This window comes from Gavia stellata, chromosome 6 (assembly GCF_030936135.1).
Source record: "Gavia stellata isolate bGavSte3 chromosome 6, bGavSte3.hap2, whole genome shotgun sequence".
NCBI lineage: Eukaryota > Metazoa > Chordata > Aves > Gaviiformes > Gaviidae > Gavia > Gavia stellata.
The window spans coordinates 53,190,729-53,218,702 of record NC_082599.1 but is presented as its reverse complement, the minus strand read 5'-3'; the positions used below and the strand labels follow the sequence as shown (position 1 = coordinate 53,218,702).

At 41.0% G+C, this 27,974-nt stretch overlaps 1 protein-coding gene across 1 annotated transcript; it reads right to left on the bottom strand.

The window, feature by feature from the left end:
* Positions 1–5: 5 nt before the first annotated feature.
* MATCAP2 (microtubule associated tyrosine carboxypeptidase 2) lies at positions 6–27,971 on the bottom strand. Its single transcript, XM_059818934.1, has 7 exons — positions 27,947–27,971; positions 20,133–20,812; positions 10,659–10,802; positions 8,407–8,539; positions 6,894–7,199; positions 6,277–6,374; positions 6–167 (listed from the first exon to the last, which is right to left on the bottom strand). The coding sequence occupies exons 1-7, from the start codon at positions 27,969–27,971 to the stop codon at positions 6–8; spliced, it is 1,548 nt and encodes a 515-aa protein (XP_059674917.1).
* Between the last annotated feature and the right edge of the window lie 3 nt (positions 27,972–27,974).

Here is a 27,974-nt window from a genome sequence, read left to right as displayed (position 1 = left end):
TACTGTTAATTTATGAGATCCTGGAGCTCCTCATCAGTCAGCTCATTGACTTCCATGATCTTTTCCAAGTGCTCCATATACCGGGCATGGTCTTGCAAAAAGTGCGGTACCCTCATGTTCTCAATCACAGCTAATTCTTTCAGGCGGTCCACATCCTCATATGAGATCTGTAAGGAAGGACACGGGTTAATTTTGCACTATAGTCCTGTTACTTCTCTGCTGCAGCTCTAAATTCTCTCTTGTAGATGAGAAAAGATTTTGGAGCAGGAGGATTTAAAAGCTGTGAGAAACCTTTGAAAACATGAGTAACTGTATGCCTCAGTGGAAGAAGTAAAAAAATGTAATCTTAGCAAATTCCTCCGTACTTCCTGATTCTGCTTTTGATTCAATCGGTGAACAGACTTATAGGAACCTGAATGAGAATGACCTACAGCAGCTGCAGGAATAGAGAGGGAAAGGATGGAGCACATGTGAGTCTTGGAGTCTCTTCTCAAAGAGGTGGAAAGATTGATACAAGAATGAAAAAACCACTGTGCCGAAGATTGAGGAACTAGAAACAGAGAGCAGGACAGGCACGGTACAGGAAGCAGGCAGGCTCCGGCTTTGGTGCTCAGGCATGGTGCCAGCTGCCCTGAACTCTGTTTTCATTTTCACTAGCAAATGTGCTTATGCAAAGTTAAATTAAAATGCACCTCTAGTAACTAACAGCACGGGCAACTTAAGCATCCCATTTTTTTTTTTTTCCCATTCAATAGCAGGGCAGAGACTGGGTTTGCCTCTTGGCATCAGAGCCTTCTGGGTATAGGTGTGACACTCTCAAATGTTTTCCAGTTACTACAGGGCCTACTACTTTTTTTCTAATGAAAGCTGAGATTTTTTTCTCCATGGTCTTATGACTCTACAAGCTAGGACTTCAAGTCTCGAGCTCAAAGTAGCTCAAGGTGCTGTGAATGATAGTCCAGAAAGGATGAATGCTTTGGCTGTGCAATAGCTACACAAGCTGCCCTGCAAGCACAGAACAGTTCTCCTTGGGCAGCTATCCAGTGTGATGAAATTTATGTGGTTGCCGCTTTGTCTACAAGCTGCGTGTTCTGGGCACCCTAGCGACGGAAGCATATGTACTGGCAAAAACACAAGCCTGGCTGTGCTTACCAACTGGCACATCCTATTTCCTCACAGTGGGTTTGTGCCAGGTGGCTTGAGAGTGGAGCCTGCTCTGTCCAACCTTTTTTACCCCACGGTTCTTCTAAGGAGCTGAGCACCATGCAGTCAAGGTTCCCTGGAAACAGCCTGCCCTCTTAGCAGGTAATGGTTCCTATTTGGGAAAGATTAAAGTGAGCATGAATGATCCACCAATGTGTAAGGGGCATGGGAGGGCTCTCTGGAAAGATAGGACAGTGTAATCCAGATTGCTAAACCTGATCCATAGAGGCAGTCAGAGATAGGCGCATATCTCGCTGATGATAATGGGAACAAAGTCTGCAAAGAGAATGAACTTGCATCTGAGTACACACGTGTGCTTTTCTAGCTGCAATGACCCGATGCATCCTGATTAAAAAAACGAAAACACACCCATGCCCAGGCTTACTCAAGTCACTAAGACACTGCTGTTTGAAGATGGTGTGGCATTACACCTGATTAACGTATTTAAAAGTAGATACAGAGGAGCTATAAAAAATCATACCATCTCCTCTCAGTCTGGAGACATAGCACCAAATTAGATTAAATACTGACCTTCCCTCCTGTGCCAACTTGAAATTCTACCTCTTTTCCTCCCAAAGAAAAGAAAAAGGACCCTCTCCCCCTCATATTTACGTTTAGGGGTTTCTGTTACTGCTGCAACCAAGAAACAAGTATCTGTGATCTGAGGTTTGAATGGGATGTACTTCCCCAGTCCTTGCAATTGCTAAAAAATGACAAAAGTTGACATCGTGAGGAGACTGAAAACATAATCTCATCCTACTGTGGCAACAGCAGGATGCCAGACCAGGTATCCTCAGGGTATCCAGCTCCCTGAGCTGGAAGGCAAGGATGGAGAGCAAAATAAACTCCCCATGATCCAGGAGGAAGCAGTTAACGACCTGCTATGCCACCTGGACACCCACAAGTCTATGGGGCCTGATGGCATCCACCCAAGGGTACTGAGGGAGCTGGTGGAGGAGCTTGCCAAGCCACTCTCCATCATTTATCAACAGTCCTGGTTAACAGGGGAGGTCCCAGATGACTGGAGGCTTGCCAACGTGACGCCCATCTACAAGAAGGGTCAGAAGGAGGATCCGGGGAACTACAGGCCTGTCAGCCTGACCTTGGTGCCAGGGAAGATTATGGAGAGGTTCATCTTGAGGGCACTCACGGGGCACGTGCAGGACAACTAAGGGATCAGGCCCAGCCAGCACGGGTTCATGAAAGGCAGGTCCTGCTTGACCAACCTGATCTCCTTCTATGACCAGGTGACCCGCCTAGTGGGTGAGGGAAAGGCTGTGGATGTTGTCTACCTGGACTTTAGTAAAGCCTTCGACACTGTCTCCCACAGCATTCTCCTGGAGAAGCTGGCGACTCATGGCTTAGACAGGTGCACTCTTCGCTGGGTAAAAAACTGGCTGGACGGCTGAGCCCAGAGAGTCGTAGTGAATGGAGAGACATCCAGTTGGCGGCCGGTCACAAGCAGAGTCCCCCAGGGCTCAGTTTTGGGGCCGGTCTTGTTTAATACATTTATCGATGATCTAGATGAGGGGATTGAGTGCTCCCTCAGTAAGTTTGCAGATGACACCAAGTTGGGCGCGAGTGTTGATCTGCTGGAGGGTAGGAAGGCTCTGCAGAGGGATCTGGACAGGCTGGATGGATGGACCGAGGCCAATTGTATGAGGTTCAACAAGGCCAAGTGCTGGGTCCCGCACTTGGGTCACAACAACCCCATGTAACACTACAGGCTTGGGGACGAGTGGCTGGAAAGCTGCCCCGCAGAAAAGGACCTGGGGGTGTTGGTCGACAGCCGGCTGAAGATGAGCCAGCAGTGTGCCCAGGTGGCCAAGAAGGCCAATGGCATCCTGGCCTGTATCAGAAATAGTGTGGCCAGCAGGACTAGGGAGGTGATTGTGCCCCTGTACTCGGCTCTGGTGAAGCCGCACCTCGAATCCTGTGTTCACTTTTGGCCCCTCACTACAAGAAGGACATGGAGGTGCTGGAGCGTGTCCAGAGAAGGGCGACGAAGCTGGTGAGGGGTCTGGAGCACAAGTCTGATGAGGAGCGGCTGAGGGAACTGGGGTTGTTCAGTCTGCAGAAGAGGAGGCTGAGGGGAGACCTCATTGCTCTCTACAATTACCTGAAAGGGGGTTGCAGAGAGGTGGGTGTTGGTCTCTTCTTCCAAGTGATGAGTGACAGGACAAGAGGAAATGGCCTCAAGTTGTGGCAGGGGAGGTTCAGGCTGGATATTAGGAAAAATTTCTTTACTGAGAGGGTGGTGAAACACTGGAATAAGCTGCCCAGGGAAGTGGTGGAGTCACCCTCACTGGAGGTGTTCAAAGAACGTGTGGATGAGGCATTGTGGGACATGGTTTAATGGGCATGGTGGTGTTGGTTGATGGTTGGACTTGATGATCTTACAGGTCTTTTCCAACCACAGTGATTCTGTGATTCTGTTAACAGGTTGTCTTCCTTAACACACGTAATTAAAATCATTGTACTAGGTAAAAAAGACAGAGACTAAACCAGGCTTAGGCTCTTTGCAATGTGTTCACATTCTTGGGAAACACAATAGCAGGTGACATTTTGCTGCTTTTGCTTTTTATAACTCCGGTAGTTATGCCATACTGAAGTGCACCCAGTATCTGCATTCTGTTTGTCTTTAATATTACTTGCATGCAATTACTACATGAATGTTTTGCAGTGCTTCCCATATTCGATTCTTTCCTGCACAGTTTTAAAACTGCTCCTTCTACAAAGCATCTTATCTCAGGCTTCAAGCTCTTTCCTTAGTCACTTCTAAGTATGCCAAACAGCTTGCACGTGTTCTGTTTCCATGCACTGCTCTCTTCTACACTGTAAGTAATGTCAGAAGTATCAGGAAGGCATGGCTGCCTCCATCAGCCAGATCTCTAGCACTCAGATGAGAACAGAAGACACAGAAGCTTCAGCATGGCTCTGTCTTAAATACATTCACGTGAGAAAGCAGTGCTCTGACTTTACAGCTGTGTTAACTACCTACAAAAGCACAGAAGCAATTTGTTGTTATCAGTATAGTCGACTGCTTTTGTTTTCTATTATGTTCATACCTTTATTGTATTTGCAATAAAAATATGCCTAAGGTAGGCACGTTGAGAAAGATGAGTTCACTTGTTTCAATACAAGAATGCAGAGAATCTTCAAAAGACAATGAAAATTTTCCCACTAAATGCTGGGCTTCCCTATGTTTACATCCTGCGCTTTTTCTTCTAACCTGGAAGACATGCCAGCCAAGCTTAATACTCCCTTTGGAACAATCTGATCCTCCCATTCCACAACAAATAAATCACCCTTTAGAGTGGTGATAAACTCATAATAACCACAGGCTAGATCTCAGTGAAAGTTTCGTATTTCTCTACGCTCACAGAACTTGTTTTTCATGAGAGTATATGAAGATACTGGAGCGGGCCCAGTGAAGCGTCCCTAAGATGACTGAGGCACTGGAGCATCTGATATATGAGGAAAAGCTGAGAGAGCTGGGACTGTTCAACCTGGAGAAGAGAAGGCTCAGGGGGATCTTACCAGTATGTATAAACACCTGATGGGAAGGAATGACAAAGGAGTCAGGCTCTTCTCAGCAGTGCCCGCTGGCAGGGCAAAAGGCAGTGGGCACCAGTTAAAATGCACAAAATTCTATCTGAACACAAAACTTTTTTATGGTGAGGGTGGTAAAACACTGGCACAGGCTGCCCAGAGAGGTTGTGGAGTTCCATCAGTGGAGATATTCAAAGCCCAACTGGACATAATCCTGGGCAACCTGCTCTAGCTGACTGTGCTTAAGCATGGGGGTTGGACTAGATGATCTTGAGAGGTCCCTGCAGACCTCAACCGATCTGTGATGCTGACAGCAAGCATTGCTCTTATACACAAATTCCCAGCTTGACTGCAGAAGATGTGTGCAGCAAAAACATACAGAGGAGACTTTAAAATCCCTTGGTTTTAGCAGTTGCAAAGATAAGCACTTAGAAATTATCATAGTGCCAGAATTAAATTACTTGTAGACCCTTAATGTGGATGCCTTGCCACGTGGATTATCGTGGAATCTGTAATTATATGAGGAATGACAATCCTGCAGACTCCCTGAAGAAAGAAAGAGATAAAGCAGCACAGGAATTGTATGTGTTCAGTAGTTTAGCAGGCAGAAGCTGTGTGGAGTTAAGCAGGCTTAAAGCAAAAGGAAGTTTCAGAGGACAAAGTTGCAGAGACTTATTTGACAGTGCGATTTTATTTTCAGAGCTTCCTAACTTGGTTCAGTTACCCAAATAGCTCTGCTCACCAATATGGATGTTTCTGACACTAAAGGCAAAACTTAAATGTGGACCAAACCCCCCTATTGTAATACGGCATTTCCTTTTACCACCCATTGATTGCCAAGTAGGTAGAAATGTTGGTATACCAGCTCTAAATGCAACCATAACAACATCAGTTTGAATCCTGGTTTATGTGAGCACGAACCCTGGCAACTTAGCAATCCAAGGATTTGGTTCAGGAAATGTGACAAAGTTTCTGCACTTCTTAGTATTATTTTGAGAACAAGCAATGGCAGTTAGAATGGACATAAAGTATGTTCTGTGAATGTAGAAATACCACATATTCTGGGAAAAAAAAACAAACCCTGATTTTTGAAAAACATCAGAGGCGACATCAGTGAGAGGTATTTGAGATGAAAAACTCTTTGTGCTGGAAGGGGATGCGTTAGCATCAAATGTTTAATTTTGTTTTCTACTAGGACCACCACCTTATCTAGCACCTGTCCCGCTTGCCCAAGGCAGTCTGTTGTACTGCAAGTCAGTTAGTACCCTGGAAAGGGAGGGAAGGGAAGTCTGAGAAATATGACCATAAAATCTTAATCTGATAAATGAGGAATGAGGAAAGGCTGGTAGAAAATTTTAGGACCTCAAAATATTTGTAACTTGCACTGTGTAATACAAGGTGCTGTACAGAACAGAGATTTCTAGATCAAAGTAAAACAGAGCACAATGACTCATAGCTCTTTACAGACAGGCTTGCTGAAATAATAAAACTGTACCCTTTGGTAAGAATGAGTCCACTCACCTTTCCAAGGGCTGTCAGAAGATGGAAATCAATAGACTCCCTGTATCTCAGGATTCGGAGTATGCCATCCAAGTACACTTGATCCTTATTGAAACAGCCTAAAAGGAATCAAGATACATTGCACTACCAGGCTTTGTTCAAGGCATGGTCTCAGAAGCCATTAAGAGCAGAACAATTTTACTTTTAAAAACTAGGTATTTATATCCCAGACTTTGAAAACCTTCCCAAAAACTAACTAGAAGGCTAAACCCACTAGCCAGAGAAAGAAATCAAACAGAGAAGATGGTCTCTGTGAATATCCACAGCAACATTACATCTCTTGTAATAAACATGAAAGGAGGTCAAACTGTGAGTATGAACTTTTTCGCGGTTTTACAATTTACCTTCCCACTTCCAACAAAAAAAATCCATTACTGATTCAGTTTGAAAGTCGCATGGATGTGAATTTTTAGCCTTGTTTTCAATAGCAGAAATCCTGCTGCCTCATTTCAGAAAGTGCAGAGTCCCATTTCTCCCTTTTGCCAAGGTTTTGCTGTGTGACACAATGAAGGAGCTCTGTGCACGTTCTGAAAACCTCCCTGAAGTACAAAAATAGAGAAGACAAATAGGGAACCCACCTGGTTGTGACGTGTCAGTCCACCCTCTCTTGGCTCGTACGCAGTAATCCCACCTAGTATTGGGGTCCTTGACAAATTTCCCCACGTCCTGGAAAAGCTGACTGAAGGACATTTGGCTAGCCTGATACACTGTGTAGTAGAGCAGGGCAGCTCTCCAAAGAAAAGGGTCTTTGCGGAACAGGACACTGTGAATACTTGCTAGCCCCTCTTCTGTAGGGTTGATTGGTTTTAACCCGTGTTTTCTACGTCCGTTCCGGTTGCACCAAGGCTGGCTGTTGTTGTTAAAACCCCGGAAATAGTGAGTTCCTGAAAAGAAAGGAATATGGGACTTAGAACACTAGCATCTAATGATTAAAAAAAATTATAAAATATGGAAGGAGATGCCCATTTCAGAACTCTGAACTGGTAGGACTGTGTACTGGGAAAAGTGCCAACCTTAGCCTTGTCTACAACAGAGAATTTTGTCAGAGGTAGATACACGGTGCAATTATTCACCTGCTGACTGCAAGTGGGACTCCCGAAAATGCCTAAGGAATACAAATGTCAGCAGGACTTGAGTTCCCAAATCCATGGAAAGGAATTTTCAAAAGTGTCTTACGTGCTGAATGCGTCTAGCACAGGCTAGGCATTGTAATGAACAGAAGGAAGGAGAATCAAAGTAAGGGGGCAGAAATGTTGCCTCTTGAAGGTGATTAAACAGCCCTACTGCAGCCTTGAAGAGGCTATGTCCCGTTACCATGTGAGTAACAGTGGTTCAAGGCAGTCACAGGGCTTATTCTTCGGTTGAAATTCAGGCACTAGCAAAGTTTATCCAGTTTTGATGTACTGAATTGAAACAGATTCACTGAAAGGTTTGCAGATATTTTCCACGGGGCTGGGCCAACCTTGTGTAATGCAAAATCAAGGCAATCTTACACTAGTGTAGGGGTCGCTGGGTAAATTCTTCATACCTAAAGCATGCCTACATTTGCAAGCAGTGCTGCATAACAGAAACAGATTTATAAAGTTAAACGGCTGGTGCTGAGGTTGAACGGTCACACTATTTTTGTTTCCCCTTTTTTTTTTTACTCCAGACTAGGCCTAAATTGCTCTCATGAGCAAAATGTCCCTGAGCAGTGACAGCACAGAAGGTATGCCCTGGAGCATAGCCTCTGGGCTAGCATCATCTGAAAGGATTACACTTTGCCTGCTCCAAGATTCCTTTGGCTTGTGAACCTCAGTGCAGTCGGCAGGACTAGCTGGTAGACTCACTTCAAAAGCTCGCTCCTGATCTGACCTAAAATGCTAATGTCCATGAACCCTAGGAATCCTCAAGCGGATTATCTTCCTTTTACTGCATGCTGCAGTGATAAATAGGTTTCTCCTTCCCTTTAGCACACCTACCGCATAGGTTCTTTAGACAGGGGCGTTCCCTCCTTCTGTATAGGTACAGTGCCTGGCCCATCATTGCAAAATAAGTAAGAATGCATGCAAGTACTCCCTTTTGCCTGAAGAACTGATGTCATGCTCATACCAATTTCATGTCTCAGCATCCCTTCCAGCCAGTGCTCTCGCGCAGTGGAGATATTGATAGTGAGAGTGGGGCGGCCATTCACCACTGTCATTGAGGCTCGAGATAGCAGGTCCTCCGTGAGATGGACCACAATCTGAAGATGAGAGAGTTCAGGTAGCAAAGAGCTCTCTTCTTGCTCCTGTTCCTGCTTTTTCCTTTGACCCTTCCATTATTTCATTTCTCTTTGGTCCCTTGCCCTTCAGAACTCTTCCTTGTTACCAGCAATCACCTATGAGAGACACTTCTGACTCCACTGAGCTATCCTAGTCACCCGTGCTGCTGACAAAACCTCGGACTTCAGTGGGACTCAGCATGAGGGTTAAAATAGACATATGTGAGACTGCAAAATTTAATACGGTAACACTGACCAGATTCAGGGAGGGGCGGGAGCAATCATATGCAGAGTAAATTAGAGAAAATTCCATTTTTTGAACTGTGTCTAATTATCTTGGTATTACTGAGAACTGAAAAATATTAGATAAGCACACATAAATTGACTAGGTATCTATATACTTAACTGTCTGAAACCTTTTTAGTTGCAATTCTAAAGCCACACGAATGACAGGGGGAAGCACTGTGAACTTTGTTTCCTGATACATGTTGCAGACTTGAAATATTATTAAAATACTGTTATTGTTTTGTTTTATACAGGAATGTAGTTCTTGTTTTCCTGTTTTCTCTTGGAAAATTGGTAATCAAAACAAAAACTGCCAGAGAAGGAAATTAATGCATATTGATATATTTTGTTATTTGAGTTTAAAAAGACTTTTTAAACAAGTGACTAGGAGGGAGAAGGGAAACTCTTTGTTGAAGACTAAGCACCTTTCCCTTCTCATGTAAAGCCTAGAGAAACAGCACTGCTCAGAAGGGTACAAGGGAGAGTACCCACAAGAGAGATCTTTTTTTTTAATATGAAAGTCAACAAAAAAGGACCCAGGGATCAAAGGCATTAACATGACACTTCACTGTATTCAAAATCCACCATTCAGCTTCAAGTTCAACAGCAAACAGTCAGTCCCATAAAACTCATATTTAAGAGGGAGGAAAGACAGGTAAATCCCAAAGCATTTAGATTTAAAGCATGGGTACCACTTAGCTTTATTAACATCTCTTCAAGTAGAGAGATGTTCATAACATTTTATACCATACTAAGCATAATGCCTTAACCCTATTTTTGCAGAAAAAGTAAAGCATTTCATTAAGAACGACATGGGATGTTTGATGAAGGTGTAGGATCCTGCTTCCATGAAGACAAACCAAGACAAAAATGAACACAAAGGGTGATAAAAGCACAGCAAAGACCAAAAATATATTTTTTTTCTGCTTGCTCTAAACAGTAGTTTTATAACCTCACTCTTAGAAACACAGGTAAAGTCTGGTATCAGCGTCAAATTATAGTCTCCCATAAAGGTGTGATGAGTTTCTGGGAAACTAATTTTTGTCTCTTGATCTCCCATTCCAGACTTCTCTTGCTCACTGCCAGTGATCTCATCCAAGTCTTGGACTGCGTCAGCTGGTGTTTTCATTTGGAATAATTATCTTTTTATACATTCGATTTCATCTGACTCTTCCAAGCAATTCTATGTAACTCAGTCAAACTGGACTTTTTAAATCCTGAATATAGGAAATAAGGTTTTTGCACAGGGCTCTAAAAAAATTAGATGGTTTAAGTCAGGAAACACCAGCACTCAAACCAATTCAACAAGCCAACCTCTTTCAGACATTTTTATTCACTTATGTCACTTTCATTTGTGTTGCTTCTTATAAATCAGTCTCTTGGGCAGCTGCTTATTTTTCTTGGCGTTTTCTTAACTCTTTCCTTTGCTGTAAATAATTTAATACAAGAGAACGAATGGCAGAACTGATGAATAAATGGAAATGTGCTAGTCTTCAAGAAGCTGAAAAAAGGAGGGAAGGAAGGGTGTCGTTCTTGGGTACTCCCAAAAGAGGTGAATTTAAGAACAAGCATATATGAATCAGGAAACAGGCTCAGAGAGGTGGCTGAAGCATTCACAAGGAATCTGCATCATTTCAATTGTTCAAAAATTAGACTGGGCACAGTCATGAGAAAAATATGATGTAAGGAATATTCTTGTAATTATGGAGGAAAGACCTCCCAAATGGTCTCTTGGGTCCATCCATGTGTAATTTCTAAGATCTACATAAATGTTTCTTTCCTGATCCAGTGTATGACTTACCTCACTATGACTTACCTCACCGAGACAGCCTTCTTTCACCATATATTTCCTGACATGATTCCAGATACGACTTTTGGTCAGCAAGCTGCCTCCAGTGGCCTGTTCAAATTTTTCATAGCTTCCGTATTTCTGCAATGTCCGCTCCATAATGTTAATGGACTATAAAATACAAAAACATAGCAAATATGAATGCAGAAAGACCCCCATATCAGACTAGCATGTGTATTCTTTCTCTCCCTCTCCCTCCCCTTTTTTTTTTAATCTTTCTTCTTTTTTTAACTCATTGGGAGTCACTATCAAACTGTAGTCATTAGATACAGGCTGACACACTCTGTAATCAATTTATACCATCTTCAGGCATACATTAATGCCAAAGTACTGAAAAAAGATTTTGATCAACTCATCTTGGACCCACATACATCAGCGTGACACAGATGATTATCAGTCTAGTGAAATAATACCTGTTTTCTCTTTAATTTTGGGAATGTTGTACAACTGCCTTGTAAATCAGACATAACAGGTCACAAGGACATTTGCAGTTTAAGTTGTCAGCATGTTTCTTTTTAAGGTTTTCCAAAGAATTTTACAAAGATCAACTGTCATCTCGCTTAATTTCTTGGTATTTTCTAATTTAGGAATGCTGAACCATGATTAAGCAGATGTGTAACTGTAATTTTAATGATAATATTTCTACCAAAAATGTCTCCTTACGATGAAATCCTCTGTACCATGGGTGTCGGTTTCAGAAAGGAGGAGAGAGAACAGGAACTTTATTCAGAGAACTTTCATTTAAACCTTTCATTTAAATCACAATGCTTCTTTATAACCCCCCAGAATGAAGGAGGCATGTTTCATTAGACAAATAAAGTGGTATCAACAATTCTCTTATGTATTGCTGCTAGAAGAAGTCCCTTGTGGGTGGAAAGCAGAGCACAATGCCTATAACGTGATCTGAACTCTGCATGTTGAAGATGTTACTGGTGGGCTCTGAAATGCTTATCCCCAATAAACTACTTCCCAACATGTCATTTCACACCCTTAAAAGAAAATATGGTAGAGAATAACTTCTTGCCCAGCAACAGCCCAGCTACATGGAACGGCTTTTTACATAGATATGATAACAGAATCTCCCAAGAATCTCATAGAGAAAAAAATATTACTGATATGACCTTAAAAAATGAATTTTCTTGCTAAAGAAAATACCACTATTGATGAAGGTGGAAATCTTGCAGATTGAATCTCTTTTTATGTTGTACAGTTCTATCCATGCATGAAGCTGATCACATGCTTGTTGCTTCCAGCTATGTAATTCTGACATTGTCAAATTGGCTTATTGTCCACAAAAATAGGATTCATTTTGTATCTCTCACGGCTACTAACAATCCTATTCTAATTTTTTTCACGTTGAAACTAAGCAACCCTAAGCAATTGCTACCGAAAGCCATAAACGCTAGTTAGATGTATTGTTAAAGTCCTGTAGCTCTTTCATGAGAGAAATATTACCTACCTGAATGCCAAAGAAATACTGTGCCTAATGCTTAGCATTTCTTTGTCTGCCTCTAATACTTGTTATTAAATTTGAAGGGCCTCCTGGTCAGATCTGAATTTCTTTTTCGAGAATGAAGAAAGCAGCATAATTTACTACCTTAGCACAGACTGAAAAAAAAAGGGTTAGCTTAAAGAAGGCTGTTGTTTTGGGGGTTGCGCAATCTGGAAGCAAAGAATCTACCTCCTGTGTCTCACTGCTGTGATCTCTATTCCCACTGCACCTGAGGCTCCACAGTAAGTTTTTATTTACACGGGAGCAGAGGGCATATGCTGGAGGGTATTAATAGCAAATCGGAAAGTGAGGCATAAACAGACATTTGTTGCAAACATCACACCTTGCTTATTCCAAGATCTATACCACCAGTTCTTCAGGGACAGCCCAGCAGCACCGCAACACGTTACTCACAGAACTTGGCCAAAAAGTCAGCGCATGTGGCCTCACGAGAATGACTGCGGTAGAAACAGGCTCATCATAAAGCCACCCCGTGTTGTTACCTGAACCCTGTCTCCTCTCGCTGCCTCCCATATGGTCGAAACTCCCTAGGCACCATGCTAACTCCAGCAGTAGTTTCAGGCTTGACAGGGACTTGCACTGGACCCACTGGGGGCCTGGTGAGATTTGGATGGTTCCCAGGATTTGGCCCATTTGGGCAGCTGTGCCCCTGCACTGGCTGAAGCTAGCACGAATAAGAAGCGGGTGTTATAAAGAAAGGCACCAACAAGGAACATGTTATCTTTTCTTTTTCAAGTTTTCTTTATAAGATCAGGCGTCAAGATGTCTGAAGAGAGGTATCGTAAAAAGAGGAATGCCGTGCCACCACCCAAGCCGCCGCTATCGATTTGGCTTTGCCTCTCCCTGTTACAACACTGCAATAAGCACACGCAGCAGCACAGCTCCATGTTGTGTGTGTTACACAGCCCCACTCAGCACCGAAACAGGTAACTCCCAGGAGAATCAATAGGCACCTTGCAGGCCTTTGGCTCGATCGTTTGCAGAGAAAATAAATCCTACTGCTTCTAAAGACAAGAGGCGATGTGACTGCTGCTGTGAAAACTGCAACGTCCTTCTGCAACTTAAAAACAAATCATGTTTTTCAACATGAAAGTATTAAAAATAGAGGATACACCCTCAGCTGGTGCAAAGTGGGTAGCTCTGGCATCATTTTGCCTAGCCGCTATTGTAGGTATTTGACAGCAGTTCAGTGCTGTTATTTTTACTATTATTCCCATTAACTTACTGCACAGAAATATGAGTAAGGACAACTACACATTTGTACTGGTGACCTACAAGGTAAATGGGATTTTGGCTCCCAGTATCTTCCCCATACATTAGGTCTCGTACAAATGCATATGTGTGGCATGGCCTAAAAGATTATAAAAACAGATTAGAGAGGTCTTTCTATGTCAGTAAATAATATTTTTTTCTTGTGAACAGTCAAGTCTGAACATCGCTTGTCATTTAAAAATTACCTCAGATAAATAAAGCAAGGTTAATATCCAAGTATTAAAACAAGGAATACATTAATCCCTCACGCAGGGCCTAATGTTTCTGGAGACTAATGACAATTGCTTCTAGCAAAATTTAGGATCAAGGGTTAGATGTAAAGAATAAATCAGAGCAAAATCTAGTTCTTGTTTAATAGCTTGTAAATTTTCCCAAAAGATTTTTTCCTTTTTTTTAATTACATATGAATTTTTAACTTCTAAAAACATCAGCTGTTTTGTAAGTTTTTCAGTGTCTGCAAATGCTTAGACATTTTCCTGCCTTATACAAAATCCTTGGTTAAAGAAGCAACCCAAAATTCCTGCCCCCTGTCCCAGTGATTCATGATAACAGTTCTTCAGTTTCCTTCGCAAGGTGCCAGATCCTTAAGATATTAATGTTACCTGCTAGCATTCAGTGTATCTGGTTTCTCTGAACAATTAATTAACTTCATTTGCTCACTCTGAAAGAAGAACTCTCTGAATTAATGTTTTGGCATGAAATTTGTCTTCATGACTTGTTGATATTAAATTTCAATTAAGTCTATTAGATTAAACACACTAAGTACCCACTGAAATTCTTTGATGCTTCAGTTCCTTTGAATGTGCACCAGTGATTTCCAATCCTGAAAAGACTTGCTGCCCAGCAGCACCACATTTTGTGTCCCAAACCTCTCCCTTTTCTCTCCATCTCTTCCTGTGGCCAATTCTATCTCTCAGTAATAAATTCTGGAAAAAGATCATTATAACTAATAGCATTTTAAGGGATCTTAAGGCATCTTTCAGAAAGTGTCCAGCACTCAAGCTACACATCTCTACTAGTAAATCAAACAAGGCCAGTTGGGTAGGTGTGGATGAGAGCAGGTTTGATGAAGCAGAGGACTGCCAAAACCATTTGAGAGCAAGGGGTCCGTTTCTTCTCAACATGAAAGCTCATAAAAATAAGGGGTTTTGAGAAGGGCATGCAAACTTTATTAACCAGTTCACTATTTTTGACGCTGTTTATAAAGACATTATTACTATGAGATGCAGCTCTACATAGGTTGGTTTTGTGGTGTTACTCCAGGGGACTCTGCTGCCTTCGTCAGAGTGCAGGTGTTTTCTAAAACCACCTATTCACAACCAACAGTGAGAAAATGAGCACTGAACGTGCCTTCAACTACCTGCTTGGCCATCCATTACAGCAAACTCCCTGGAGTGGAGACCCACGCGTATCAAGGGAGGCAGATGTGACCCTGCAAGCACTGAAACAACAGGGAGAGCCGTCACACACACACATTGCCACCAGCGCATAAATCTCTGGGGAGTGGCAGATTGCCCCAGTACTGCGATGGGGCCCGTCCCCACTGATGCTGCTGGTTTTGACACTTCTTGCCACAACCACCCCAGCTGGTGGTGGTTCCTGAGGGGAAAAAGATTTGAGACATTTTTGGATCCCAGGCACTGAATACAACACGGAGCCCTTCATTTGGGGTTCTGCACCTGTCTTTGAGGTGAGATGACTCAAAGTCAGGCGTTGCAAGAACTTGCTGAGAAAGGGGAAAATCCAGACCAGCATGCCAGGTCTTGCCTATTCCAGCATCCAGCTGTGAACTTATTTTCCTGCCTCTGGGCCAACAGAAAGCAAGGTACTGATACTGCCACAGTTTCTAAGGGCAAACTGTAAACTCTTCAGCAACAGGTGAAAGAATTGAAGAAAAGGAGTATGTGGCTGTACCGGGTTACTGGTTAGGAGTAGTAATTCCTGCTCTTTTCATTATTATCTAAAAGGTCTGGTTTAATCCCTCTTATCGCTACTGAAGAATGCCAAAAGAAGCAGTAGTCCCAAGCCAAGTCCCCTTGCACAGCAAACTCTGCTGATGCTCAAGAAAGTAATGACACAGAAGCACTAACAAGAGCAAGACAAGGCTCTGTTTAATTGACAGGTTTAGGTTTTGGCGGTGGTGACTTTTTTAAACAAATTATTTACAGCCAAGTAGGTCTCTGAATCCCAAGTCACCCATGTGCAGCAACACAGCTTAATTAGTTGAGAGTTACTGTAGATACTGGTACTGATAAGATGTGCTCATGAATTGTTTGAGGCAACCAAGTTAGCTGTGTGCAGCTCTGCTACAAAAGAGTTGCAGTCTCTGTTGAGATTTGCAAGACAGACAAGGCTTGCAGACACCACTGCTTTCCTCCCTGCATAGCTTATTTGCTGAGGGGAAAAACTTCCCAGCTGCATCCTTAGGTAACACTAAGCTGGACCATATGGAACTTGTTAGTCTAATCAACAGCCATAAAATGGTGGCTGCCCCCATTTTTGATGTCAAGTGGAAAGGAGGGAGAGAGGTAAGGGTGGGTTTCTGAGGCTAGTCTATTCAGGCTGTAGTATTTTGAGTTTTATTTAGTATTTACAGTGGCTTTTCTTTTGCATGCTTGCTCTTTGCATGATAAAGAGTGTGTTTTGGTGATTTAGAGCTGGTAGAAATATTTTTAATCATAAACTTTTCAAATACTTTGCAAGGAATTAAAAATTAATACTCACTTGGTTTTTGTATGAGACTGTGTCCTGAAATAAGGCTACGCTCCCACTGTAGTATCACTAGAAGTGATCTACAGTCTCTTCTAGTGGAAGATAAAAGTCTGTGTAGGACCCTGAGAACTTATGCTACTTGGATAGCCTGATATGCTTTGTGTAATATATTAACATACTTTATCTATAAATCTTAGTTTAGAAGGGAGTTTGTTACTAGTGGCGAATGAGGTGTTTTACAATGAAGTGTTTTTACGGCCTGTGACACATTATTGAATCGTCAACATGCCTAAGCTGTGACATCACCTGGACATTGCAAGGGGTTACTCCATGTTGAATGTCTGGTTGTTTAGCCTTCTGGCTCCACCTAACTATTTTTCCAACATCTGATATATTTGCTAATTGTAGGCTACTTGTATTAATGACTTAAAAGGTGTGTAATAGAAACACTTACAATGGGGGCCAACTGATTTATTTATTTATTAACTCAAAATGGCTATATTTTTATGAGTACAAGGGAAAAGGATGTACAACTCTTTCACGGGGGGATTACTCAATCAACAAAATGATGATTTTTAAAAAAAATACATATATAAGAATAGATTTCCTGCCTTCATGTACAATTCAAAGAAATAGGTGTTAACATACAGGTTACTTCAAGTTGCAACTTCCTTGCTGATTTTAGTTCAGCAAATAGCAACTGTTAAGTCATCTGCTCTGCAAACACTGGGGACAATTACTTCTAGCTAAGTATTGCCTCCTCTAGCATCTGTGCAAAAATAACAAACACTTTAAGTGTTAAGAAAACTTAACAATGAAGGACAAGTAGTTTGAGCCAGAAGGAATGCTAATAAGAAAACTTTCATAATGCTTAGAGCACACAGTTGCTGCACTGACCTTGAAACTTAGCAATAAGAGAATTAATTTCTGTAATATTAGATATGTCAATCAACGTGAAAAGCTGCAAGTCTGTATTCTCAAATTCTCTTCCCTAAAAGCTCATATTGTGTGACTCATGAAAGAACCTTATTATGAAGAAAACAAGATAAAGCTGCAAGAGAGAAACAAAGAAACAGAGCAAAGTATGAGAAAAGATACATTAAAAATATTATTTTCAAATGTATTAATAATTCAGAAATGTTTACTCTATGTCTGTGAAAAGTCAATCGATAAAAGTGTTGGGCTGTGCCCAGGGTTTAAAATCTTTGATCTGACTAGAGGCCTGGGGGTGAAGTGGGCGCTCACAAGCCTGCATGTTCCCTGTTGCAGCATTGCTGTGTTACTGGTTTGCAAATCCATAGTGTTATTTGCCTCAAAAAAAAAAAAAAAAAAAAAAAAAAAAAAAGGCAGCCGGGTGTGATTCATCTTCCAGATATGTTGCAGTAATGCTATATTAACCAATTCCACAGACATGCACAAAAGCAGAAAGGGCAATAAGAAAACACAATCTGTTTTAATGTCCTAGCAGGCTATGAACAGCTGTGGGTAAAAATATTTTTTAAATTATTAGAAATCCTCTGAAATGTCAGATTTTGAGCTCATTTCACTGAAGTGTCCTGAAAGTCCACTATAAAATTGATGAGTTCTGTCAGTAAAAAGCTGGTTTTACAAAGATATGAGTCATAGAAGAGCAGGCAAATGTAAGTTGCTGTAAGCACCTTTTATAAAATAGGAATAATTCCATTTCTGTTCACACAAAGCAAAGCTTCCTAAAATAAGTACAGCAACAAATGAAAGCCCAAAATGTTTCAAAAAACAAAACTGAATTTATCTTTGTTGCAGGAAAAAGGATGACTACACGCCATTGTCTTTTTACTGCAGACCCAAATCTTGACACTGTGAGTACTTTTTTTTGCAACTGAAGTCATCTTTCTGGATCTTAACACTTGCTGTAAGATACCTACGTGTTTCTTCTGACAAGTAAAATCTGCATGGGAAAAAAAAATAGCACTGAGGAAAAGCAAGTGCTCATACAAAATCTGCTGATTAAAATTTTGATTAATGCTGCTTTTTCTGGATAGTAAATTTGCATGAAATGAAATTAAAATTTGCGTGGAGATGAAAATTTCTATAGCTAGTTGTAGAGAAAAAAGAGAGAGTGCCACCTGCTGGGCTTGGAGCTGTGTTAAAGCTGGTTTTTTGGTTATATGAAATGCAGGATATTGTTGTTCAGTATTTTTAGGAGCTGAAGTTTGAAGAAATGCTTTTCTTGCTAAAAATTTCTGTAACTTAAATTAAATCTTATGAAACAATTTTTATGCTCCTTGGTAAGTTTCAGAAATATCATACTTCATTGCATATTAAAACCTTTACTGCTTTTTATAAAGTTGTTATAAAACCTTTGTTTTGCCATTTTCACTTTTGTAAGTAAAGTGAAAAAGGTAGAGTTACAAATTGGAATAATATTGAGGAATCATTCATTATTAAAATATTAATTAGTTAGGTGTGGGGGTTTTTATTACAAGAATGGTAAATCAATCACAAGCCTGCTCCATAAAATCATCACGCATAAAATAATTTTTAAGGCTCTATTACCTCATACTGAAGGGGATAATTTGCATTAAATTCAGTTTGGCAAATTAGTTACTGTTGATTTGTTGTAGTCTATGAATAATGTTGCTAACATTGCTATAAAAATCAAAGGAAAACTTGCTAAAAAGCTCTAGTCAAGGAGTGGTTTTATTTGGTGTCAGTATGATTTAGTTGGTTATTTAGAAGCATGGAAACTGATTTTAAGAACAGATCAGCCGTTCTCTGTTCTCATAAAGAAAATAAATTCTTAATGAAAACCCAGCTACTGAGTTTTTAAAATACGCAGGTATTTTTAATGTGAAAATGCAGACGAAGCCTTACAATGTGATGATTTAATGGGTAATAACACCTGTGTGCTTTCTTGGATTTGAAAATAAATGTCAGATTCTTCACAAGTCAAGGATCAGTTATTAGACTCCATGGTACTTTAATTCATTTATCCTTTGCACCAGGAATTTTGGGAGTTTTTGAAGTGAAATATTCGTATCACAAAGTGAAACTCATGGAATGGCAGGGTCTCTTCCCAAGTTATGTATCACTTGAAATATGAGATTACCTATTTAGAAAAGCTTGTCATGCTTAATAGTTTAGAAAGATTCTTATTTAAAAAAAACAAACACACAAGTGGGAAAAGGACTGTTTCTGTTGTTATAGATAAGCACTGTTTTTGTTACTTAGGTCAAAGTTGAAAGGACGATGGTTTTTGTTGTCCTCCTTGTTGGTTTTGGCTTTTTTCTGTAACTCAAAACAGGTAGGAAGCCAGGGCAGTTACACAGAGCAGGAATGTCTGTAGCTCTGTTACCAGTGTGGCTGGTGTTTAAAAAAAAAAAAAAAAAGAAATCCTTTTTTTTCCTCTCGCTTAAGTTTTACCTATCTCTGGAATGGATTTTTCAGTCTGCTGCTTGATCAAGCCTCATGTAATGCTAATACCCTTTCAAAGTTGATTAAAAGACGGAACATCAACATACACTTATCCAATAACCATGACCTCAAATAATTGCTATCCCTTCCCAATCCCTGTGTCACCAAGAGGATTGGCAGGATTTCTACAGTGCTTTTTTCCTGTTTATTAAAGCCTGTTTAGACATTGTATTTTTCCTGTATCTCTGCTTCATTGCCTAAAAAGCTTTCTTGCCTCAAATTATGTTTCATATAAGCACATTTATAAGGAACTGTGCCTTTATCCTATATAGAATCCTGTAAATATTAGGAAGGCTTTAATTTTCTAATCAAAAAGATTTTCTTTCAGTTCTACTGTTGTATTGTCATCATTGATGCATTTCTCAAACATTAGGGGAGGATGATAAGCAGGAACAACTTTCACTTGCTACAAACAAAGCCAAATACCACCTTTACAAGTGCAAGAAAAAATTAAGTAATTGGTGGAAAATGAGGAAATAAAGTAACGATACCTGCTTAAGAAATCTGTCAGATGCGTGGCCGTGCTTAGCTAACACATTTGGCAGAGCAGGGTTTGCATATTCAAACTGAGGATTGTATGTGAAATCTGACTTGAAGAATTTCATCTTCTCTTTCTCCACATTGGAAGGTTTGATTGCAGTCAGTAAACAGAGTTTTCGGCCAGAGATATCTCCCTCTTTTCCATGGCTTTTTGATGACTGGGATTGCTTTGGCTTTGTTAGATTAAAATGCCTCTTAGCTCTACTTCTGGGTCGAGGTGGCAGTCCTATGCTGTTCCCTGCAACTGAAATACTGTTTGTAAACTTCATGCTGTTAGACGCTGGGCTAGTGATGATGATGGAGGGCTGTCCGTTTGTGCAGTACCATCCACCGCTGAGCAAGGGTAGCGGGACTCTGATCTTGCGGTGCTCATTGCTTCGCAAGGTGGTAGAACACTTTGTAGTTTTTCTGTGTTTCTTGTGGGGAGCAGATGACTGCTTTTGAGTCTGGTGTTTTTTCTCCTCTTTGCTCTGCAGAAGGACATTGTAGCTACTGGTTCCTGTTGTGAAAATGTCCTTAAGGATCCCAGAAGGTGGGTGCTGGAGGCTGTTTTCATTATTAATGTTCAGCTTATGTCCTGGACTCAGAACTGATTTCTTAGAAAGCTCTGTCTTAGGCCAGTGAAGTTTTTCTGCATTAAGAGGGGGGGGAAAAAAAAAGCTGAGAACAAATTTGGCAGTTTCACACAGCAATACTAATCTTAAGGACTCGAGGCTGCAACATAAATGAAACGCAGATCTTGTCTTAACTGCAGTCACGTCATAGACATATAAGAGAAGTATGTGTGTATATCACCTTTGAACAATTAGATTGGGACTTCTAAGGTCCAGCTACACAAGTATTTTATGCTTGCATCTCCATATACAGATGCAGAACTTAAACGAGCGCACTCAGTTTGCAGCTAAGATCTTGTTTAAAATGAGATTCTCTGCAGGGCTTTATGAATGTGTACTGTTATGTTAATAAACTTCTCGTTTTGAGCAAAATCTGATTGATCTTTATCATGCAAGGAAGGCTTTTTGCATGGATAAAGAATAACTTAAAAAATAGGAAACTGTATAGGCGTATATGAGCAGTATTTACAGTGAAGTCCCACAGGGATCTGTGCTGTGATATAAGCAGTCTGGTGTGGTCTCATCTGCAAAATCTGATTCACAGAATTTAATCTCAGAAAGAATTAGAACATTGGAATGGGCCAGCCACTGTGAACAATTTACAACACCATACGAATAGTAACATAAGTTTAAAAGACTTCAGTTTCATGTATTCCTTCTTAATACAGACAGTAAGCTATATTTAAAGAGGAGAGAAAAGAGAGATCAGCTAGTTAAAAACACACCCCTAAGAATCCTTAAGACAACACTGTCATTTCATCTTTTCAAAGTTGTTCTACAATTACAGCTGGCTTTAAGAAAACACTTGAGAAGAAACATTGTAAACTAAAATGAATGCAAGAAGTGAATTAGGTTCCTTTACTGAAGGAACCCTCCTCTCTTGCTCTGACCCCTGGCATAGCCTTCAGGGGAGACAGGTCCCTGGTGCAGAGTGACTGCACGGAAAAGTCACTGAGGATTAAAACTGTATTTAATGTATGTGCTGGCTTGTTACAGAGAAGTGACCTCTCTTCACTGGTTCTAACCATCCCCTTTTCTCACCAACCAGTTCATCCTGGAACATTAGGTGCCGTGAAAGTGAGGGCACAAATAAACCCTGCCACAGAGAAATGCTTCCTACTTCTGCACCTAAAATGAAAGGATTCACAGAACAAGAGATATGGCTGGAGCTTGATTAAAGCCCACAAAAGGGATTTGAGCTTCAGCCCGCAGTTACACACAGCTGAGCTGCAATTACTTTACATATAGTAATTATACTCTGAATGGAACATTAGCAAGAGAGCATTAAATGCCTCCAAGGGGAAAAAAAAAAATCGATAGTAGTTTAATTTCAGCTTTATTTTCACAGTAAAATTAGGTTTTACTCTCAACATAAGCACCACGACAACGTATTTCATGCTGTTGGACCTCTGTCAGTTCCATGACAATCTTTGTCCCTCGGTTCTCCCAAAGATGCTGTTATAAAAAGCAAAAAGACAGAGGTCCTGTTTGCATGAACGTACGATGGGAAATCTGCAGCCTGGCTATTTCCTCCACTGGAAAGAGAGAGGTAGAAGCATTAGATCATTCTCTTCCACTAAAGCATGGGTATCTTAAGCAAGCTCAGTTTTCTTTCACAGTAAGTTTGCAAATCCTCTTTTTATGCTTGGTGCAGGAATGTGCTCCTTGGCTTTCCTGTTCAAATCCTGTCAGTTCATTCTTATCACATAGGTGACAACCTGCCTACCTGGCTTATCTTGCTTTACCATGAGCTGTCGTGGTGAGGAACCACAGTTCCCATCACAAGGAAAACAGCATCAACACAACTGCCATAAAATGAGAGGCGTTTTTTGGACAACAGAATAGGATGACCACTCGCACATGTTTCTTGGCAAGTATTCAAGACTGACTTCAGGCGTGCTCCAAGTACTACAGTATGAGAATCCCTACTTTTAAGAAGGGGAAATGAAAGGCAAGGTTTCCAGAATGTCTGAACACAGAAATATTAAATTTCTGAGCATGTGACTTTGCTTGTGTAGACAAAATTGAACTTGGAAATTAAAGAGCTACTTCTTAAAATACAGACGAGAGATAATAAGGTGATGCTAGCAGCAGTAACGCTTCACCTTCTCTGCTAATCAATTCTCAAAAGCCACAAAGAGCAGAGAAGCCTTAAATTGCTACTACACAGGGAATAATTTGAATTAATACCACACATGTATCTAAGAAGTGCTAAACAGAAAAGAAGAAAAACCTGGAAAGAGGATTCTAAGAAACAACTCAAAATTACTTTAAAAAAACAAAAACCACAAGATCTTGTGTCAATCCAATACCAAAACCTCATGACAGTAAGCTTTCAGAGCTAAGCAGTACAGTTGGCCAGTAATTAATGCTTTTATATCTAGATAATTTCTGAACATCACAAGTCAGAATTCTCCTGCGAGTGTCACAAATGGTGGTCAAGTGCTGAACACGCACTGGCAGGTTTCACGTGCACATGGTTGATATCAAAAGTAATTATCCCCAATTCTGTAGTTACTTTATATGTGCAACCTCGTAGCAAAGTGATTTTTTTTTTTTTTCAGCTGCCAAACTAAGTGTGGCTGTCCTTAATTTTCTTCTGACTAAAGAATGATACTGTTTGATGCATATTTGTGCTGGAAACCTAGAATCAACAGATAATCCAGCAGATTTGAAAGATTATATTAGATAACACTGTAGTTTTCACCGAGGTCATTCAACTGCCATTTTAAATTTTTTGATTGGTCCTGTGAACATCATTATTTTACAAAATAAACTAGAAAATAATATTTGAGACAATGTCAAAATCGTGTTGCAAAACACCAAATTTTAAAATTCTTTCTACAGTACATTTGTTTTAATCTGTAATAGTTATCATTTTAAATTCACTTACATCTGTAAGTCAGACAGCATCAACCAAACTAAAAATACGCTGTCTTCTAGGACACTCAACTTACTAAACTATATCCAAGAGTTTCCAAGGATTAGCAATGCCTGGTGATTGAAACAGAGGTCTAGTATTCTGAATATAAAACCAATTCATTGCACAACCTGTGTTCTGAAAACGTACTTCAGTGTTTCAAAAAGTACCCAGGTATCATACTGCTATAAAGTAGCCAGTCAGAGAATGGATTATCAACCCACATTAATTACATAGATCGGCTAGCAGTGATTTCCAGCTTTTAAACTCTGGATACCATAGGACAGATGTCAACAGATTACTTCTAAAAGGTTTGAAAAAGGCAAACTAAAAATCACTGTACTATGGCATAACTCTATCCTGCATATCACTCTACGTATCATGTAGGTTTTATCTTTTGTATCTCATCCACATGTTACATGTGTTCTGAGAAGTACTAATTTTAATTTCCTGACGTTACATATTTCAGCTTTTTGCAGCAGAAAACTGTCAAAGAACAGATGCCCAAGTCTCCAGTTACCTTTGAGAATTTCCCTAAAAACGTGTAGTGTATGTACAAAGACTCTCTTCATCGCTCTCACTTCCACTCAAAGTCAAAGCTACAAGTCCTTCAACAATTAAAAAAACCCACAACAAAACTAGCATAGTCTCTTGCAAAAAGATTTCCCATCATGTTTACTTCCATTTATTTATATTTTGTTCCCCTCTGCAACAACAAAGTAATAAAAACATAGGTCCTAGAGACACCGGTGAATTACTAAATGAAACAATCTGCCAGGTTTGGAGTGGAAGGAGGTGATGTAGAAAGAAGCAAGAGGGAGGGGGTGGAAGAGTTGCCTGTCCCCATTTTGGCATCTTTAGGGTACCAAAGGACAGAAAACCCTCCTATTCAATAGAAACTTGGTCTGTCTTGGGCCAGAGTAGAGCCCTGAGCAGCTTTGGAGCTGCTCTGTTTGGCTTCTGCTACCCCATAAGGTGGGTTAGCAGGGCGGCCAGCCAGCCAGAGGCAACTCTCCCTGTGTCTCTGAAGGATCTCGCACAAGAGCAGGTCGTGCCCTAGCCAAAAAAACCCATCGTTTTCAAGGTATCTGCTGGAATTGGCAGTACTGGACTTACTCCATCCTGCAAACACACTATGTGTCACAGAACAATACAGAATACCACAGGCTTGATTTTGCCAACAGGGGAGTTTCACCCCTGTGTAACTTCATTTATATACATGTAGCTATTCCAGTGTCACAGCAGTACTGGAGAAGGGATGTACCCCAAGACTGCTAACAGAGGATATGTGGGAACCACAAATTCATTATAATTCTGCACTAACAAAATACTTCCCCTGCCTAAGTTGCACCCCAGTCGCTAGCTTTGAATCTTGTAGCATGGCAGACGCTGCCTAATCTTATCAGGTTGTTTGTTAGAAAAAACTTTAGCTTTTATGTTAAATTTGGGAATTAGGTTATATTATTGGTTTCCATCCATTAGAAATTGACTTATTGAGCTAATCTTTTATTATATTAGTAATACGTGTAGTAAAAGCCCAATGTAAGAATTTTTCCAGGTTTTGGGGAGTGATGTAGAAAAATCTTCCTCTAGGCTACTGGGTAACTGCTATCCAAGCAGCTTCTTAAATACCTGTTCCACAGATGGAATGAGGTGAATAATGATAGATATTTGTGGACACAGATCTCTCTCTGTCCAGCTAGTCTTGCTCTAAAAAAAGTAGAGAGCTCCTGCGGTTTTTGAGCAGCTGTCACTCAGGTTATATACGCATAACAAACAAATCCTGTCCAAACTTGCAGGTATGATTCTTAAGGTGCTTAGCAAAGATGTTCTTGGAGCAGTTCCTCCTTTCCTAGGAATGTAACGGTCTGAGCCACTGCTTTTGGTTTTCAGTTCACCATTACCATGTTAGAATGCGCTTGAATTTCTTTTTGTTCAAAATCAGAAACCACTTCCAATAGCTTGACTTGAATTTTCAAATTTATAGAAATGCAAAATGTATGTGATTTGTCTACAAGTAATAAGAAAATAGTTAAGTTTGAAACTGAGAGATGAGAAGAAAGTATACGGATGTGACAAGAAAGATTCCTCCTTTGCCACATTTTGCAAATGTATAATGACATTACAAAGAAATACTTATCTTCAATATTCAAATAATGTGAATAGATTAATAACTACCTATAGTTTCTGAGCTCTAGGCTGTACGGTTTGTGGGTACAGAGGGCTGCAGAAAGAATATTCTGCAACAAGCAGGCAATGGAGAGTGTTATATACAAATCTGTAATGTTCCACTGCCTCTCAAATACTACAGGCTTGTATTTGTGGTACAACAGAATCTAACCAGAATCCTGTAGTGTATTTCCTCACCACTATAAACACCTTTAAGGTTTACAAACATTCAAGCTTTGAACAGAAAGTGTCAGGCAACTTGAACTAGATAGCACTTGAAGCTCTGCCTCTAATGACTAAAAATGATTTAGCTGTAGAAATAGGCAGTGAGCTCCTGTAAAAAGACTGGCGCTGAGCTATTTTCACAGCGTGTTAGTTATTAACTAGAGCCTGTATGATGTTGGGAACTTTGACGTTTAAACTAAGACTTTTTTTTTTCCCCCAAAAAAACCCATCCACCTATTTACTCTCCTCCTGTAACAGCATTATCTGTCATTCAATTTTAATTCTGAGCTCCAAAATCAAGTGCAAGTTTCAACTATGAGCCAACTTGTATGGCTGATTCACTAACTGCCAGTGTTTGTAAATATCTCTGAAATATCCAGCATTTACAGGACTCATTGGTGTGAACTTGGGCTGTGCAGTTTGGTTCTTCTTCTTTAAAATTACAATGATATTTAAGATACACTCTTTCTACCTTAAAAAAAAAAAGTATGAACTGACTTGCAAGCAGTTTCTTGCATGCATGTTTCTACACTGAAATGCGATATTATGTAACCGACTCCAAATGCAGGTTCTTCAAATTAAATTACATGAGCACAGTAATAATCAGTAAAAGTGAAGACTTGGTCCTAATGAAATCAAGTGACAAACTGGCATTGATTTAATAGACTCAAGATATAATCACAAAACTGATTTATAGACAGACATGCACAGGACGAAATTCCCATCCAAGCAGATCTCTAGCTCGCTCTACTGCAGCACAGGTGTGTTCAGGAATATTTGATGGGGGGGTATGGACCCAAAATAACTATCTTTCCTTTTAAGAAATCTCAATCCTTTAAGATGACAGTTGCTGTTGTACATCTCTAGGCATTCTCTGTCTGATTCTGTGAACTTTATTTCTACTCCTATTACGAGAAGTAACACCCTACTCGTATCCATGCACAGATGGAACGGCATATAAATTATGCAGAGAAAGAGTAGCTGTAAGAAACCTTAATTATGATTGTAACAGTATTGTATGAGGGGGTACTAAGACATCTCCACCAGATCTCTTCCAGATAGATCTCCCCGTGACAAAGTAACATTGCCTTGAAGCAGCTGAAGTCATGACACATGAAATGACGTCGAATTTAAACACGGAAAAACATCTTGGTGAGAAATTTGTTTTGCAGCAGCAACTGTAACGTAGGTTTTCCTGCATGCCGCATATACACAGCACTGAAGATCGTGTTTTTGTGTGGTATCAAATACTTTTCCATATTATCGTTATATAGTCATAATACCGGTTTTTATATACACCTATTAGAAAGATTTGTTAACTTCTCTGAAAACACGGCAAAGAGGAGAGCCAAAGAGTGAAAGACACCAGATATGATTAGCAATAGTTTTATCAGCGTTGGTAGTTGCACGCTCTGTCCCTCGCTGCAGTGAACGGCGGGCAGCTGTCACCTCCAGGCTCCCCCGGGAAGGGACCGGGCCCGCGGGCAAAGGTACCCGCGCCCGTATCCACCGACGGGACTCCCGCTTCGCCGCCCTTCCCCGAGACGGGTCGGTGCCAAGCACCTTCCCCTGGTCCCCGCGGAGCAGGCACGCTCACGGAAACCCCTCGGCGCCTCCTCGGGTGATTTTTTTCCGCGAGGGAGCAGCCGCCAGCACGCCGGCCGGCCCAGCGCCGCCCGCAGCCCGGGCGCTGTGGAGAGCGCCGGAGGGGCCGCGGGGAAAGCGGCCCCGCCTCGCTCCCCTCCTGCCGCCGCCAGCCCCTCGCCGAGCCGGCAACGCCCCAGCCGCCCCGGGAGCCGGCCCCGCCTCAGGCTGCCGCCCCGGGAGCGGTACTCACCGGTGACACGGATGGACTCCAGCATGGT